Source organism: Xyrauchen texanus, chromosome 19 (genome assembly GCF_025860055.1).
Source record: "Xyrauchen texanus isolate HMW12.3.18 chromosome 19, RBS_HiC_50CHRs, whole genome shotgun sequence".
Lineage (NCBI taxonomy): Eukaryota > Metazoa > Chordata > Actinopteri > Cypriniformes > Catostomidae > Xyrauchen > Xyrauchen texanus.
In genome coordinates, this window is record NC_068294.1 from 14,668,406 (window position 1) to 14,684,252 (window position 15,847).

General features: G+C 43.2%; 1 protein-coding gene across 2 annotated transcripts in view; it reads left to right on the top strand.

The window, feature by feature from the left end:
- ldb2a (LIM domain binding 2a) overlaps positions 1-15,847 on the top strand; it is a 109,177-nt gene that overhangs the window by 76,778 nt on the left and 16,552 nt on the right. For both annotated transcript variants that reach the window (XM_052149542.1, XM_052149543.1), the window contains exons 4-6: positions 1,705-1,827; positions 4,815-4,898; positions 11,653-11,776. In XM_052149542.1, the coding sequence (XP_052005502.1) occupies positions 1,705-1,827; positions 4,815-4,898; positions 11,653-11,776 (331 nt within the window). The remainder of the gene's footprint in view (positions 1-1,704; positions 1,828-4,814; positions 4,899-11,652; positions 11,777-15,847) is intronic.

Here is a 15,847-nt window from a genome sequence, read left to right on the forward strand (position 1 = left end):
TCAATCTGGTTGGCGGAGGGTGAATCTTAGTTGCCTCCGCATCTGAGACCGTCAATCTGCGCATCTTATCACATGGCTTGTTTAGTGCTTTACCGTGGAAACATAGCGCATGTGGAGGCTTCACGCTATTTTCTGAGGCAACCATGCACAGCATATGTGACTCTACCCTCCCTTGCAACCAGGTCAATTTGGTTGCTTAGGAGACCTGGAGTCACTCAGCACCCTGGATTCAAACTTGCAACTCCCAGGGTGGTAGTCAGCGTCTTTACTTGCTGAGCTACCTGGGCCCCCACAAAGTAGCATTTTGAAAATGTGTTGGTTGTCAACTGTTGCCCAATATAAAATGTGGGTCCTGAGGTAAACTCAGGTAAAAATCACTGGTTTAAAATATTATAACTGACGATATTTTGTAGTCATCTACAAAACAGAAATGAAGAACATTTCATTCATGAACTTTAGTTCATGAATGGATGTCTGGACCTGTTGAAATAAAAAAACACACACTCAGACAGAGTTCCTTTACCACGATGAAAGAAGAGGAAAAGAGAGATGCATTCATTTTCACTTTGCTTCTTCCCCAGAATGTTTCGTGCTGAGTGATAGTTCTGAACAAGTGATAAGACACACAAAGAAAAACATTCAGAGATCAGGAGAAACATAGCGATACGAAAGTGTGGCGAGAGTGAGAGAATGAGAACGAGTGTGGTCATGTGATGGTGCTGAGCTCTCTCCTGCCAGCCTCTTTCGTTGTTGATTCTCCAGAGACCATCTGTGCTTAGGGCATTGATTAGAGTGGCTCTGGCGGGATTACATCTTTGTCGTTGCCATGCCAACTAATCAGCTGACGCTTCACCCCCCCACCCCAATTCCCCTTTCTCTCCCTCCCTTCCTCCTCCTCCTCATCATTCGGTTTCCCCAGCAACAGAACATTGGGGCTACGAGTAGTGCAGCTCTAAATTCAACTAAATGTTTTTCTAATCCTTTTTTTTTTTTTACCATATTTGGTTATGGTTTATGACCACTGCATGTATTCAGCATTTTTTGGTTGTGTTGGTAAGCTCATCTCAAGAATTTCCATTTCACTGGTCTTCGGTTCAGCAATACAACATGAACACCTTTCATTTGGAAATGTCTACAAAACTCAAAACTTCAAAGCTACATTTTATGTCAACTGACTGTATACAGTGCATAAATCCCACCTGCATTGGGCTGATGCATTCTGTGACCGCTGCCACTATGAGAAATTTTTTTTATGTGAAGTGAGTGAGATATTTACAGAGTTCCAACTTTCAAGTATAATGTGGAAATATCAGGGAATATTAAAAAGTGTTTTTTCCGGGTTTGGGAATTAATACAATATTTTAAAATCATGGAAACTGATATAATGAATATACATGTTCTAGCTATGCTCTGTTTGAAAACATTGGATAGTTAATGCTCTTGTGTAGACTAAAACTGGCTCACAAGATATGGCGATGTCCATGATTTTTCAGTGAATTACTCTTGAATTGTTCTTTGCAATAAATTGGTTGAACTGATACATGAAATGTTCTAAAAAAATCCTTATCCTGGAGTTACAAATGACTGGTCATGGAAATTGATTGGCCAAAAAGTGTGGGAAACCTGCATTTAGCACAGAAGACATGTCAACAGGCCATAGTATTTCAAGAGATCATAGATTTCTGAATGTCTGTCCATTCTCAGGTGTGTACGGAGGGCAGATTGATTCTGGAGTTTGCCTTTGACGACCTGATGAGGATCAAGACGTGGCACTTCAACATCAGACAGTATCGAGAACTCATCCCTCGAAGCATTCTCGCCATGCACGTGAGTTTGATATCACTCTCAAGTGAGTTTGATATCACTCTATTCTTGGCCTCTTATATCGCATTGTTCAATGGAGGGAGTTGGTTGGTAATATGGTATTTACCAGGCAATGGTACAAATGTGTCATTTAGAGATTTTGTTATTTATTTTGCAGTTCATACTGTGGTAGATGTATTTGCAGGGCTATTAATGGGCAGAACTGCTTTACATTACACATACACTTCAGAAGGATGATGACGTTTTTATGTTTATTGAGCAACATCGCAACTCGCCGCATTAATAAAGAATTAAACTCAGTTCCATCACGTGTGCATATATTGGCTATTTTCAGGAAAATTACATGACTGTGGCAATATTTTTGCAAAACAAAATGACGTGTCTTATTGCACTTTTGCCTGCAGTATCCCAGTGAAATGTCCAGCGGTAGGCACCAAAAGCGTGTAAAATTGTATCATAATTAGACTAGGTTTTTAAGATGAAAGAACCAATCACCTTTTAGATACAGACATCGCCTGTCAATCATGTAGAGAACGTCCATGCGTTTTTAGCCTAAGCTGAGGTAAAGAAGCACAATTTATGTTGTCAGATTTTACTGCTTATTTGAAATATGTTTTTGATCATAATCTTAACCAACCGTTTTGGAGATTTCGGTCTTTCCTCATTCAAGTAGAGAGAAGCTGCACTTGTATGCTGATTGTTTACATAATAGCTGCCCGGGAGCATTCCAAAGATGGCAGCCAAGTGGACTGACTTGCTAAAAAGACTTTGGCTAAAAATGTACTTCACTACCCTTAAGCTTTAACATAAACCTCAACAATAGTGAGCTAAAATCAAATGAGAGGTTGACACAAAACAGACATTCTTACCTTTAAACAATGCCTAAACCTCACCGATTGTGTCCAAAACCAAAATGCGAAATGAAAAGCATATTTTCTGAAGTTACCTTGTGTTGCTTCTTTGACACTCTAGTCTCACATGTCAGCTTGTGTGCTTGACTGGTCTCGAGCCACGTTCTTCTAAGACCAAAGTCCAACACTCTATGAGGTGAGCTCCCACGGAAGCTAATCACATGGAAATAAGTGTATATAATAATAATGTATACAGTACTGATTTTAAATGATGCGTTATAGTAAACGTGTTTCAATATCATAATATAGCAAGTGTGTGAGTAACAGTGCAAAAAATAAGTGTTTATAAAGTCATAAACAACTGTTGTGATTTGTGTGAAAGTGAATAAAATGTACAGTTGTTATTGCTCCATAGTGACGAAAAGTCGAATTCAGCACGTAAAAGTCAGTTTGCAAAGATTTTGTAATATAAACGTTAATTCTATGAGACTAGATTGGCTATTTTACAACTGCTTTTTGGCTTATCCAATCAGAATATAGAGTCAGAACTGAACGTTCTGCCCCTGCCACACTCCCTCCTACCTCTAGTGACATAACGTTTGACACAAACTTCAAACCTGTATGGAGTACGCAGCACAATTTTCAATTTAGCCCTGTATCAGAGCATGTATTGATTTTAGAGAATCACGTGATCAACAAAAAACTAAGCCTCACTTGTCCAGTCACTCGCATGCTTCACTTTACATTTACACTTTACGGAATGTTCGAATCCAGATGTCTACTCTACTATGGGTTTATGGAAATTTAAGTCCATTTACAAACTCATTTAAAAATACATTATGATATTGTAACGTTTGGTGCCCAAGCAGTGGAAGAGAGGAGATGCAGGAGTAGAATCTTTCAAATTTTAATAATAAACACTGGAGTAGTGCATTTGCTGAAGTAGAAACAAACGCTGGAGTGGAACAAACGTAGCCATTCAAACATTAACATCAACATCAAACATTACTATTCTAACTTTACAATTCAAGGACTGCCAAAACATGAAAAAAACTAGAGCGTTTATATACACATGGACACTAATGAGGGAATGGGATACAGGTGGGGATAACAATGAAGTGATTGGAGCAGTGGATTCTGGGAAACATAGTGCTGGGGAAAACTTCAAAATAAGAGTCCTTGAATACAGTGGAAACAAACTGTGACAGATATATCCTGCAATGCAAGTATTATTAAAAATAATAAGAGCACCCGATACTTGCTTCATACAACTCTGTTAGTCGTTTTTATGTTCATTAATATTATTATCATACGGAATCATATTGACTCATATTAAAATTTATTGCCACAAATTAATAAGCCAATAACATCAGAAGGTGAAAATCAACACATTTAGCATTGCTGGGCTTGTATTTGTGCACACTGGATCAAAACTACATCAGGCACTTCTTATAACGGAGCTGCATACCCGGGATTATGGCTGCATTCAATTTGTCCAACCACCAGTTCTCTCTACACAGGGGGGCTGCCATGTTAGAATCACATAACCAGCCAAATACTACTCACTTAATCTCAAGTTCCATCCTGTGACACTTTCACTCATTGATTAAATAATTGTGGCTGACTGTGAATAAAACATTTCTAAAATGGCACCTGAAACAGAAAATGATTTATTTTAAATGATGCTGCATCCAAGCCACTAGGTGTCAGTGTAAGTCCAAGATGACACATCGACAAAAGTTACTGAGTGCATCTTTAAAACCAAAATTTAGATTAACGGTTGATTGATATGGGTTTTTCAAATGTTATATCATTTCATACTGTACATTTGGCTATTTAAACATTTGAATTCTTTCATTCAAAGTGAATGACAACACATTCAAGCTATACATTTTATCAGAATGTGCTCCTTGGGAATTGAATCCATGACCTTGATGTTGCTAGCATCATGCTCTACCAGTTGAGCTACAGGGACCAGTCCCCCACCAGAAATCCAAAATATGTGTCCTTGGTCTGTTCAATGAAACATGACTCCAGTCAATAATATCCTGCTGAGTTTCAGTCAGTAACTGTGAAAATTACTGCATTATTTTCTTGTTGTATTAAGTGATGAAGTTCCTCTATTTGTCCCTCATTCAGGCCCAAGACCCTCAAGTCCTGGAGCAGCTCTCAAAGAACATCACCCGCATGGGACTGACCAACTTCACTCTCAACTACCTCAGGGTAAACAGAACACAACTGATGACAGTAGTCATGTTTCTATCTAAGTTTTGAATTTAATTCATGCAAAAAAATCTGAACATCTCAAAAACAATTTTGGGGAAATTGGTGCAAACAGAAATTAGATGGAAGTTGAAGCCACTGTGGCTCTTTTACTGAATGTAATAAATTCCTATTTGTGGTCTAGAGAGCACAGACAAAATGCTCTGGCGAACTTCATGTTGGCTAGCGTTCAGTGGTAGATGCCTTATGTCTGGGAGCTAAAGTGCTTCAGACAGGATAACCAGAGCAACATTTGAGATGTTATGTTGTGATATTGATGATATTTTCTGAGCGAATTATGTATTCACATGGCTTTTGAAGCAAAGTCACATGACTTTTTAGATGCACATCTATATTCCCAAATATATTCTATAGGAAGTTTCCATCATAGTTTATGCGCATGTCTTCTTATCGAATAAAAAATGTATCTGCCTCAAGCGACCACATTCTTTTTTAATGCACATTTTGGAGATGTTATTTGGATTTTGGTGTTTCCAATCCAGCGTGTGTGTGTGTGTGTGTGTGTGTGTGTGTGTGCGTGCGTGTGTCTTCAAATGCTCTGAATTTATTAGCTGGCTTCCTGGTGGCTTTTTTTAATCTCATCATTTTAACGTGAGTGACAGCTCTGTTTTGCAAATGGGAAAACAAGAACGAGAATAAAAGTGAATTGGATAGAGAGAATTAGCATAGCATTAATGAACGTTCCCGGTTTAGGTGCAGCATTGTTGGTCTCAGCACTGAGCCCGAGCACAGGGAAACGCAAACTTGTTTATAGTGAAAAAAAAGCCCTTTCATGGTTTACGAAACCACAGTTTTTCTCCTTCTGTGTGAATTTTTCTCAGTTGTTATTCCACAATTAAACACAGCCTCGCATATAGATTCAGGGTTAAAATGCAGCAGCGCAGTTTAAGCCGAATTGTGAATTAAATTTGGATTAGGTACATCTCTTGTAACAGTGAGTCTGTGTGCCCTCAGCCAACTCCACACCCAATTTTTATACCATTCGACAGGACAGAAGGTTTTGTACTCTGTATACTTCACATCACTGCACATGACCAGACTTCCCAAAACAGACCTACAGTTTTGATAGGGAAGTCAGAGATGTACCATGAGTCCATATTGAACATTTGGGATTCAATTTAAACATGGATACTAATAAGAATAAAACCAATAAGAAATTCTGAAATTCATTTTTATTTTTCAATTCAACTTTTCACTCAAATCACAATGCTTATTATATTATATATGATTGTTTCTTCAACTTTAGCCACGTTTAGCACTGTGGACTTCTAGAAAGAAAAGTCTAATACATGTTAATTTTTTTTGTCTGCTAACAATGCTCAACAGTGAAGTTACCCTTCTGTCACTCACTCGTCATTGTAGCGAATGTAGCACAAGGGGTCTTTCTTGAGAGCCTCACATACCTCTGAACTTGAGAAAAGATCAAAGAGAAATTGGCAGATGAAATTTGCATGTCCCACCCCCGGACATATGGATATAAAGGGAAGCAGGCGTGCGGTTGTGCAGCTGCAAGCTGAAGTTTACTACTTTTCCACTCACCTCTGTTGGCAGAGCACTGATGTTGGATCTACGGTACGTTACCAGCGGCTTTCTCCTTGTCTGCACACTGTGCAGTCCACGCCGCTTGGCGCTTCGACAGCGCTTCTGTCGAAAAGAGTGCTTACTTCTAAAAGCGTATTTTCCCCTCTAAAAGAGTTTTTCACTCACAAAACAGCAATACACAGCAGGCGTTGATCATGCGTCTTTTTAAAGATGCCCTTCCACCTCTGTGTAGTTCCTGGATGCAGTCGATATCTCTCCAGAACTGACGGTCATAGATGCTGCTTTGTGTGCCTGGGTAGCGATCACACTGAGGCAGCATTTGTGGATGGTTCGTGTACACATTGCGAGAACATGATCATGGCAGCGTTGCGGTCGTGGCTTTCATTTCTCAAGGTGAATGCCACTTCAGCCACCCCCCGCGTCGCTCCTTCTTCCCACAGGATTGAGGACGATCCGGCTGGCAATGGATGCAATTTGGGGATGGCGTCGTGCGCCTCGCAAGCAGTGTATGCCCTCCGTCTCCAGGACCCCCTCTAGGACCCGGAAAGCTCCTAAGCACTCCTGAGACGTAAGACCCGGGCAGTCAGATATTCGCTCCGGAGCTGGTATCAAAATCACTCCAACCCCCAGTGGAGGGCCGGGAGGAAAATCTTTTTCCTTCTTCAGTCTCTAACACGCCCCTTGCCGGGTGCGTGGAGCAAGGTAAGTGCTTTGAGTCTTTTCTCTGCACCCAAGCCTCGGGACGCGCTTTTGCCTCCCGACACGTTATTACCTGCTCCCCCCCGCTGCGAAGCCCCACCCGGTATGTCAACAAACAATAATCCCTCTATTGCCCCTCGCTTGGAGCTTGGATGCATGGCATTCACTATCAAACCCATCACGTTGGCTGGCCAGGACCATCCGACTCGGCTATGTGATTCAATTCACCAGGCTCCCGCCTCGTTTCAGTGGCATTCGCTCCACCTCAATGCGCTGTTGAAAACGCCAGCGCCTTACGGGCAGAGATTACAACTCTGCTACTCAAGGACACGATAGAGCCTGTCCCTCCAGCTAAGATGAAGAAGGGTTTCTACAGCCCATACTTCATCATACCCAAAAAAGGTGGTGGATTGTGGCCAATCTTGGACTTGCGAGTTTTACACAGGGCTTTACACAAACTCCTATTGAAAATGCTCACGCAGAAACAGATTTTAACCTGAGTTCGGCATCAAGAATGGTTTGCGGCGGTAGACCTGAAGGACGTGTACTTCCATGTCTCCATCTTGCCTTGACACCGACCCTTTCTATGGTTTGCGTTTGACGGCCAGGCGTATCAGTACAAGGTCCTCCCTTTAAGCCTGTTCCTGTCCCCTCTAGTCTTCACAAAGATCGCAGATGCAGCCCTTGCCCCGCTACGGGAAGTGGGCATCCGCATACTCAACTACCTCAATGACTGGCTCATTCTAGCTCACTCTTGAGAGTTACTATGCGCTCACAGGGACCAGGGGCTCAGGCACCTAAGCCGTCTAGGGCTTCAGGTCAAGTGGGAAAAGAGCAAGCTAGCCTCAGTTCAGAGCATCTCTTTTCTTGGCATGGAGTTAGACTCAGTCTCAATGACAGCATGCCTCACGAACGAGCAGGCACAATCAGTGCTCAGGTGCCTCGCTCTCTTCAAACCCGGCACGGCGGTTTCTCTAAAACAGTTCCAGAGGCTCTTGGGGCATATGGGATCCTCGGCCACGGTCGCGCCGCTCAGGTTGATGCATATGAGACCGCTTCAGCACTGGCTTCAGACTCGAGTCCCGAGATGAGCATGGCACCACGGCACCTACCGTGTGTTAATCACACCTGCCGTCAGACTTTCAACACTTGGACAGACCTGAGGAGAGTCCCCCTACAGCAGGTGTCCAGACGTGTCATGGTCACCACAGATGCCTCTCAACGGGGTTTGTGCGCCATATGCAATGGACACGCAGCTTCTGGCTCCTGGATAGGGCCACAGCTGCATTGGCACATCAACTGTCTAGAGTTGCTGGCTCTATTCCTTGCCCTGTGGAGGTTTCTCCCGCTGATCCGAGGCAAGCATGTCTTGATCCGTTCAGACAGCACCACAACGTTAGCATACATAAATCGTCAAGGCGGTGTGCGCTCTCGTCATATGTCACAACTCGCACGCCATCTCCTCCTTTGGAGTCAGCAGCGACTCAGCGACTGCCCGCTCTTCCCAGTCTGAAGATCCGCAGAGATGCGCAGTTCGGTCAGTGCTTTCATTTCTGTAAGAGAGGTTGGAGGAGAGGCTGTCCCCCTCCACCTTGAAGGTGTATGTAGCCGCTATCGCAGCCCACCACGACGGCAAGTCCTTGAGGTAAGCTCGACTTGATTATCAGGTTCCTTAGAGGCGTCCAGAGGCTGAATCCTCCCCGGCCAAGCCTGTTCCCCTCCTGGGATCTCTCAGTGGTCCTCTCTGTCCTTCAGAGATCCCCCTTTGAGCCACTTGACTCAGTTGAGCTCAAGGCCCACTCCTTAAAGACAGCCCTCCTGATAGCGCTAGCTTCCATCAAGAGGGTTGGGGACCTGCAAGTGTTCTCTGTCAGCGACACTTGCCTGGAGTTTGGTCCAGCAGATACTCACGTCATCCTAAGACTGCGACGGGGCTACATGCCCAAGGTTCCTATGACCCCCTTCAGGGATAAGGTCATGAACCTGAAAACGCTGTCCCGGGAGGAGGCAGATCCAGCCTTTTCGTTGCTGTGTCTGGTATGTGCTTAGCGCAGAGCTTTAGATGTTCTGAGAAGCACTTTATGTGCTTCAGCGGACTACCTCCCTGGCCTAGCAGACACAGGTCGTGACCTAATTCCCTCTTCAGGCAACTCCCTGTGATGTATTTTCCCCCTGTCGGCGGACCCACATCTCCCTTGGGCAGTCCTTCTGCCCCCAGTCGCTGTGTTTGTAAAGCTCCTCCCTCATCAGGTAGAACCTACCACCGCACCACTCCCACATGTGGCTTGACAACCCATGTGACATATTGGCCACATGTTACCTCCCCCAGTCTGGGCAGGATGTGGTCTCCGCAGGGTCTTTTCCCCCTGAAAGAACAGGAACGACAAAGATCGCCTTCTCCGACGCAATTGATAGCATTAAGCCCCAGCCGCTGTATGCTCTATGACGAGAAACATAGAGAGAGAAAATGCCCCGGCTGGCCGGCTTGCTCCCATGATAGTCATGTCGCCTGTTCCCCCCTTAGGGGTGCTGGGAACCTAAGGTCTGTATATGATACATTTTCTGGCGGCGTTGGGGAGGTTTGCGTGCGGCCGATAGAGTTACTTCTAGCAAGCAGTAGCTTGCTTGCACCTGTGTCAGCAGTTCTTGTAACATGGTCTACTGCATTGCGAAATGGGACCCCTTGTGTCACTACAGTCGACATAACGTTGAGTGAGTGACAGAAGGGGAACGTCATGGTTACTGTTGTAACCTCTGTTCCCTGATGTAGGGAACGAGATGTTGTGTCCCCCTTGCACGACACTAGACCTCCCACTGTAAATGGCCATACCTTATTCTCGGCTCCTCAGTGCAAAAACCTGACTGACAGAAACACGCCCGCTTCCCTTTATACCCGTATGTCCAGGGGCGGGACATTCTGCAAATTCTGTCAACGGTAACCATGACGTTTTAAGTAATTTCTTCTGAAATTTATAAAAAGTGCAACACAGTGTAATTTCCAGCACATCTCAATTTCTGTATTTGTGTTTAATAGAATCCCCTGGTGGAAAACAAGATATGTAATGTTTTTTAAATAAAATGTCTGGTTCTTTTTGGACAGTGTTGTTTGGTGTGGTGGAAATGACACCACAACTGTGGGACAGTCGTAATTTTAAAAAAATGAAATCGAGAGAAATCATTTTCACACAATAAATACTGAAAGGTTTTATGATTATATCAGTCTTTGTTTATATTATCATAGTTTTAAAAATGCAATAACTTTCATAGATTAATATTGAAAGTCATGGTCTTGGAAAAAAAAAAGTTAACTTGACTTTTGAATGTCACACTATATGTACAATGCATTATTTTTCTTATACATTCCCATGGGTTTACAAAAAGTATTAAAACTGTTCTCTCATTGGGCTCTGAGAAAATTAATCATTAATATTTTTTTACTGACTTGAACTGTAATGAAGAGTCAACTTCAAGGTTTTTAGCTCTCACTGTAAATCCTGTAAACAAGATAATTTTCCCTCCTGTCGGGGTAATTTCTCACAATCATTGGCACACTGTAAAAGTGACTCATTAGCATGAGTTAAAAAGACTGCATTTGTCTCAGTGTGTTTAGCAATAGATCCATACTGAGGACGTACCCTTTGCTCGGATACAACAAGACCACTATCCTGCGAGATGGACAAGGAAGTTTGTAGGTTTCCTAGCATTCAGACTAGAAATAGCCTTGCTTTGATTGTTTCCCTGGACCTGTGGAAGTGAGGGAATACAACAGTGTTGTGATACAATCCTGTCAGCAGTAAATGGTTTGTGTATGTGTGTGTGTGCTTATCCGTGTGCATTTCAGACCACCCGCTGCGTAAAGAGTTTAAAGACCCAATTCAATTAAAATGGGAATATTATGACTTTTAGTTCATGTAGATTAGATTTGAAGCCATTGTTATGCCCATGTACTACTTAAAGTTAAAAAATGATCTTTTAGCTGATATAAGCATTACAAATTTTGCATTGTTTCTTCAATGAGAATGCCCCTCCCACCACTTGCTTCTGATTAGCAAACGCATGAAGCAAATAACTCGATATGTCTCGCCAAAACGTCCTGTTTTAATAGGAAATATGTCAACACAGGGCAAAAAACTTGCTGAGCAAAAACAGGGTCTTTCAATTAAATGTCACTTTGTTTAAATTAGTTCACATTTACTATATAGTCTAGTCAAAGAAAGAGTTAATAATGTTGAGAAATTATACAGATGTATAATTTCTCAACATTATGAATAATTTTGAACAGCACACTCTATAGTAAATATGAACTCATTTAAGCAAAGTATAGTCAAACCCATGGGTTGGGTCAATGAGTATCAACAGGTTAAATGGCCAAAATGTAGAATTTTGGCAGAAAATGATGCTATTAAATTTACTCCTGAATTTGTGTGTTCTGGTTTTTGTGACTTTTTTCTAGTTGTGTGTCATACTGGAGCCAATGCAAGAGCTAATGTCTCGACACAAGACCTACAACCTCAGCCCAAGAGACTGTCTAAAGACCTGTTTGTTTCAGAAGTGGCAAAGAATGGTGGCCCCTCCAGGTAAAACTAAATCATTGGCCATGTATTACAGAATGCTCTCAACGGCAGTGGATATTTACAGATGTGTGTGTTTAGCATCACGGAAATGGGGAAAATAGGCTCTAATTTAGCTCTGTGTTGGGACCTCTCAGGCAAAACGAGTGGGAAATGTTTTAACACAGCGTTCACTAATGTTTAGCTTGCAATCTACATAAAACCAATAATGACATCTTGCAAGCTTTATCTAATGGAAACAAGATGGTTTCAGGTCTGATTGTGACATTTAAGAAAATTCTCTTTTTCACATATCTTTTCTAAAAACTTAGAAAACTTGTCTCACTTCAACGAGACAATTTTATAAATTTACAAAATAAGTTATTATGATCATTATTTATTGCAAGAAATATATTTTTGGCAGTCTTGCATTTGTTTAAACCTTAATTGGTTCCCAATCATTTTCCCACACTGGCCATACAATATTTATGAATAAATAAACCTAAAACAATTATATAATTTCAAGTAAGATATTAATACAATATCAATAATAATCGAATGACTTTCAAATATAAAAACATAATCACTCCACAATATACAAAGTGTAGGATTTCACAGCCCAGGACATACAGCATTTCACCTGATGTTCAATAAATGTACACTAGCACACCAAATATGTTTTATTGTGTTGTAAGTACTGTACACTGCATTTGGCAGGTGATGTAGTGTTGGGCTGTAAGAGGTAACCCTCATGTTCTGTTTTTATTAGCTAATATGCCATTTTAATAGCTTGAAAAAACATACTTTACATAAAAGTATCAGGTTGATTCTTCATGAGTTTTCCTAATCTAATGAGAACTGATTATAAACAATATTTCAGTCCTCGCGGCAAAAAAAAGTTCATCATTTCATTCAAATACATCAGCAGATACCACCCATTTGATGTCACTTAGACCTTTGTATGTCTGTCTGTAATGTTCAATGAGGTGAGGCAAAAGTTCAAGATCTAAATACAGCTTTTAATGAAGGTATGCAAAGCAAAATCAGGAAAACCCCTAGTGGTCGCCAGGGTAATCATGGCAGAACCCCCATCCAAGGAGTGGCTCTTGAAGCTCCTTAACACATAAACACCAAAAAAAAGAAAAGTTAATGGGAGGAGCAGAATGCGGAAGCCCAGGGGGCGGATGCACAGGAGGTAGAGGCTCAGGGGGCAGAGCCGCTGGAGGCTCAGGGGGCAAAGGCTCAGAAGACCAATGAGACCATGGCTGATCAGGCGGATGGCCCGGAGACCAAGAAGGCCAGGGAAGATCAGGCAGTAGCCAGAAGACCAAGGAGACCAGGGCTGATCAGGCTTGGATGACTCAGAGTTCAGAGCAGCTGGAGGCTCAGAGAGCAAGGCACTAGGGGACTCAGAGAGCAAGGCACTAGTGGACTCAGAGAGCAAGGCACTAGGGGACTCAGAGATAAAGGCACTAGGGGACTCATAGAGCAAAGCACTAGGGGACTCAGAGTTCAAGGCACTAGGGGACTCAGAGATAAAGGCACTAGGGGACTCATAGAGCAAAGCACTAGGGGACTCAGAGTTCAAGGCACTAGGGGACTCAGAGAGCATGGCACTAGGGAGCAAGGCAGCTGGGAAGTCAGAGGGCTCAGAGGCCAGGGAAGCTGAGGATTCAAGGGGCAGAGCCATGGAATACTCAAGGGGCAGAGCAATGGAAGACTTGAGAGGTAGAGCCATGGACGACTCGAGGGGCAGACCCGTGGAAGACTCAAAGGACTGGACAGCCTCGGGGAACTGGACAGGCTTGTCGACAGCATCAAGGAACTGGACAGGCTCAATGACAGCCTCGGGAAACTGAAAAGGCTCGTCGACAGCCCCGGGGAACTGGACAGGCTCGTTGACAGCCCCGGGGAACTGGAGAGGCTCGTCGATGGCTACCATGGTCAGGAGCGCTGGCAGCAACTGCGAAACAGTCTCCATGGCCGGGAGTGCTGGCAGCTCCTGGGGAACACTGGCAGTGACAAGGAAACGACCTCCGTGGCTGTAAAACACTGGCAGTGACAGGAACAACCTCCGTGATAGTGAGCACAGGCAGTGACACGGGAACGACCTCCGTGGTAGTGAGTACAGGCAGTGACAGGGGAACGACCTCTGTGGTTGTGAGCACAGGCAGTGAGAGGGAAGCAGGAGCCCTTCTCATCCTCCTCTTCTGGATGGACGGGAGCACTGCTGTAGGTACGGCCTCTGTGGCCGATGAAGCTGGCACTGGGATGGCCGAGGCTTCAGGAGCTGGCTCTGGGACTGTCAAGGCTTCAGGCTCTGGGATGGGATGGGCGAGGCTTCAGGTACTGGCTCTGGGTTGGGTGAGGCATCAGGCACTGGCTCTGGGACAGGCGAGGCTTCAGGTGTTGGCTCTGAGACGGGCGAGTCTTCAGGCACTGGCTCTGGGATGGGCGAGGCTTCAAGCACTGGCTCATGGACCATGGCAGGTATTTACGCTGGCTCGTGGACTGTGGCAGGCATGGACGTTGGCTCGTGGACTGTTGTAGGCGTGGGCATACCAGGTGCAACGTTTGGTGTGAGAGGAACCACCGGGACCACAGAAGTTGAAACTATCTCCGGCAAGAGAACGATGTTATGGTCACATGAAGGGTATAGACTATTCAGAGTGATTTTTGTACTCCCTCCATGTGAGCTCTCCCATCTCTGACAAATCTGTATTGCCATAAAAATTCAGGCCAGTCCAGAAAGTTTAACTGAGATGAGAGTCACTCCAGTTCTACTGGCTCGTCAGGGCATAAAAACCCAATGAATAAAAAGAAAGTCCTGTCCGACATAACTTGCCAAATTCTGCTGCTAGATCCATATCTTGGTCAGTTGTTCTGTAATGTTCAATGAGGCGAGGCGAAAGTTCAAGATCTAAATACAGCTTTTAATTAAGGTACGCAAAGCAAAATCAGGAAAATCTGGGAGCCTGGGTAGCTCAGCGAGTATTGACTACCACCCCAGGAGTTGCAAGTTCGAATCCAATGTGTGCTGCTGAGTGACTCCAGCCAGGTCTCCTAAGCAACCAAATTGGTCTGGTTGCTAGGGGAGTAGAGTCACATGGGGTAATCTCCTCGCGGTCTCGATTAGGTGGTTCTCGCTCTCAATGGGGCACGTGGTAATTTGTGGATGGATCGCGGAGAGTAGCATGAGCCTCCACATGCTGTGAGTCTCCGCAATGTCATGCACAGCAAGCCAACTGATAAGATGCACGGATTGAGATAAGTGAAGGCAACTGAGACTTGTCCTCCACCACATTTCTTTCATTTTTTTATTTTTTTTAAACACAGGAAACATTAGAAAACAAGAAAACAAACACCTGGGACAAATAATCACAAGAAACTTTGAATGAAGACAATGACAAGAACTACAAAACCCATAATCAAAACACAAGACAGGCAGGGAACAATAAACATACATGGCAACCTATAGTGGTCACCAGGTTAATCGTGACACTGTCTTGTAATGTCCCTTAAGGGCTCCCATCCATATCAATAACAGTGATTTAAAGATGTATACACAGTATGATTTAAACAGTAACAACATGGCATGTATGAGACAGACAACAAATCATCTATCTGCTCCCTGTGTAGCTCTATCTCTTAGTTAGACTGCAGCATTGGCTTTCTCACAATCCGAGTCGGATTGGATATTCTGTAATTGTTGTTTCCTTATTAGCTGTGCTTCCCCTATTTTTTTTTTAAATCTGGAGAGTGCTTGTGTTTAGAACAGGAAGGAAAGAATTCTGCCTTTATTCCCTAAAAGTGCCCCCACACACACACACACACACACACACACACACACACACATTTTTTTGCATGTGTATGGGTGGACAAACATACAAAGATTTCTTAAGTAATACAAAACACTGCAGATCCCACTAGAGTGTTTATTATTCTATATGACTATATGACTACACTTTACAATAAGGTTGTATGTAGGAAGTTACATTAGTTAATATAAACTAACAATGAATAATACGTACACAGCATGTATTATTCTTGGTTCATGTTGATTTCAACATATACCAATAATTGTTTCTTTATTAAAAG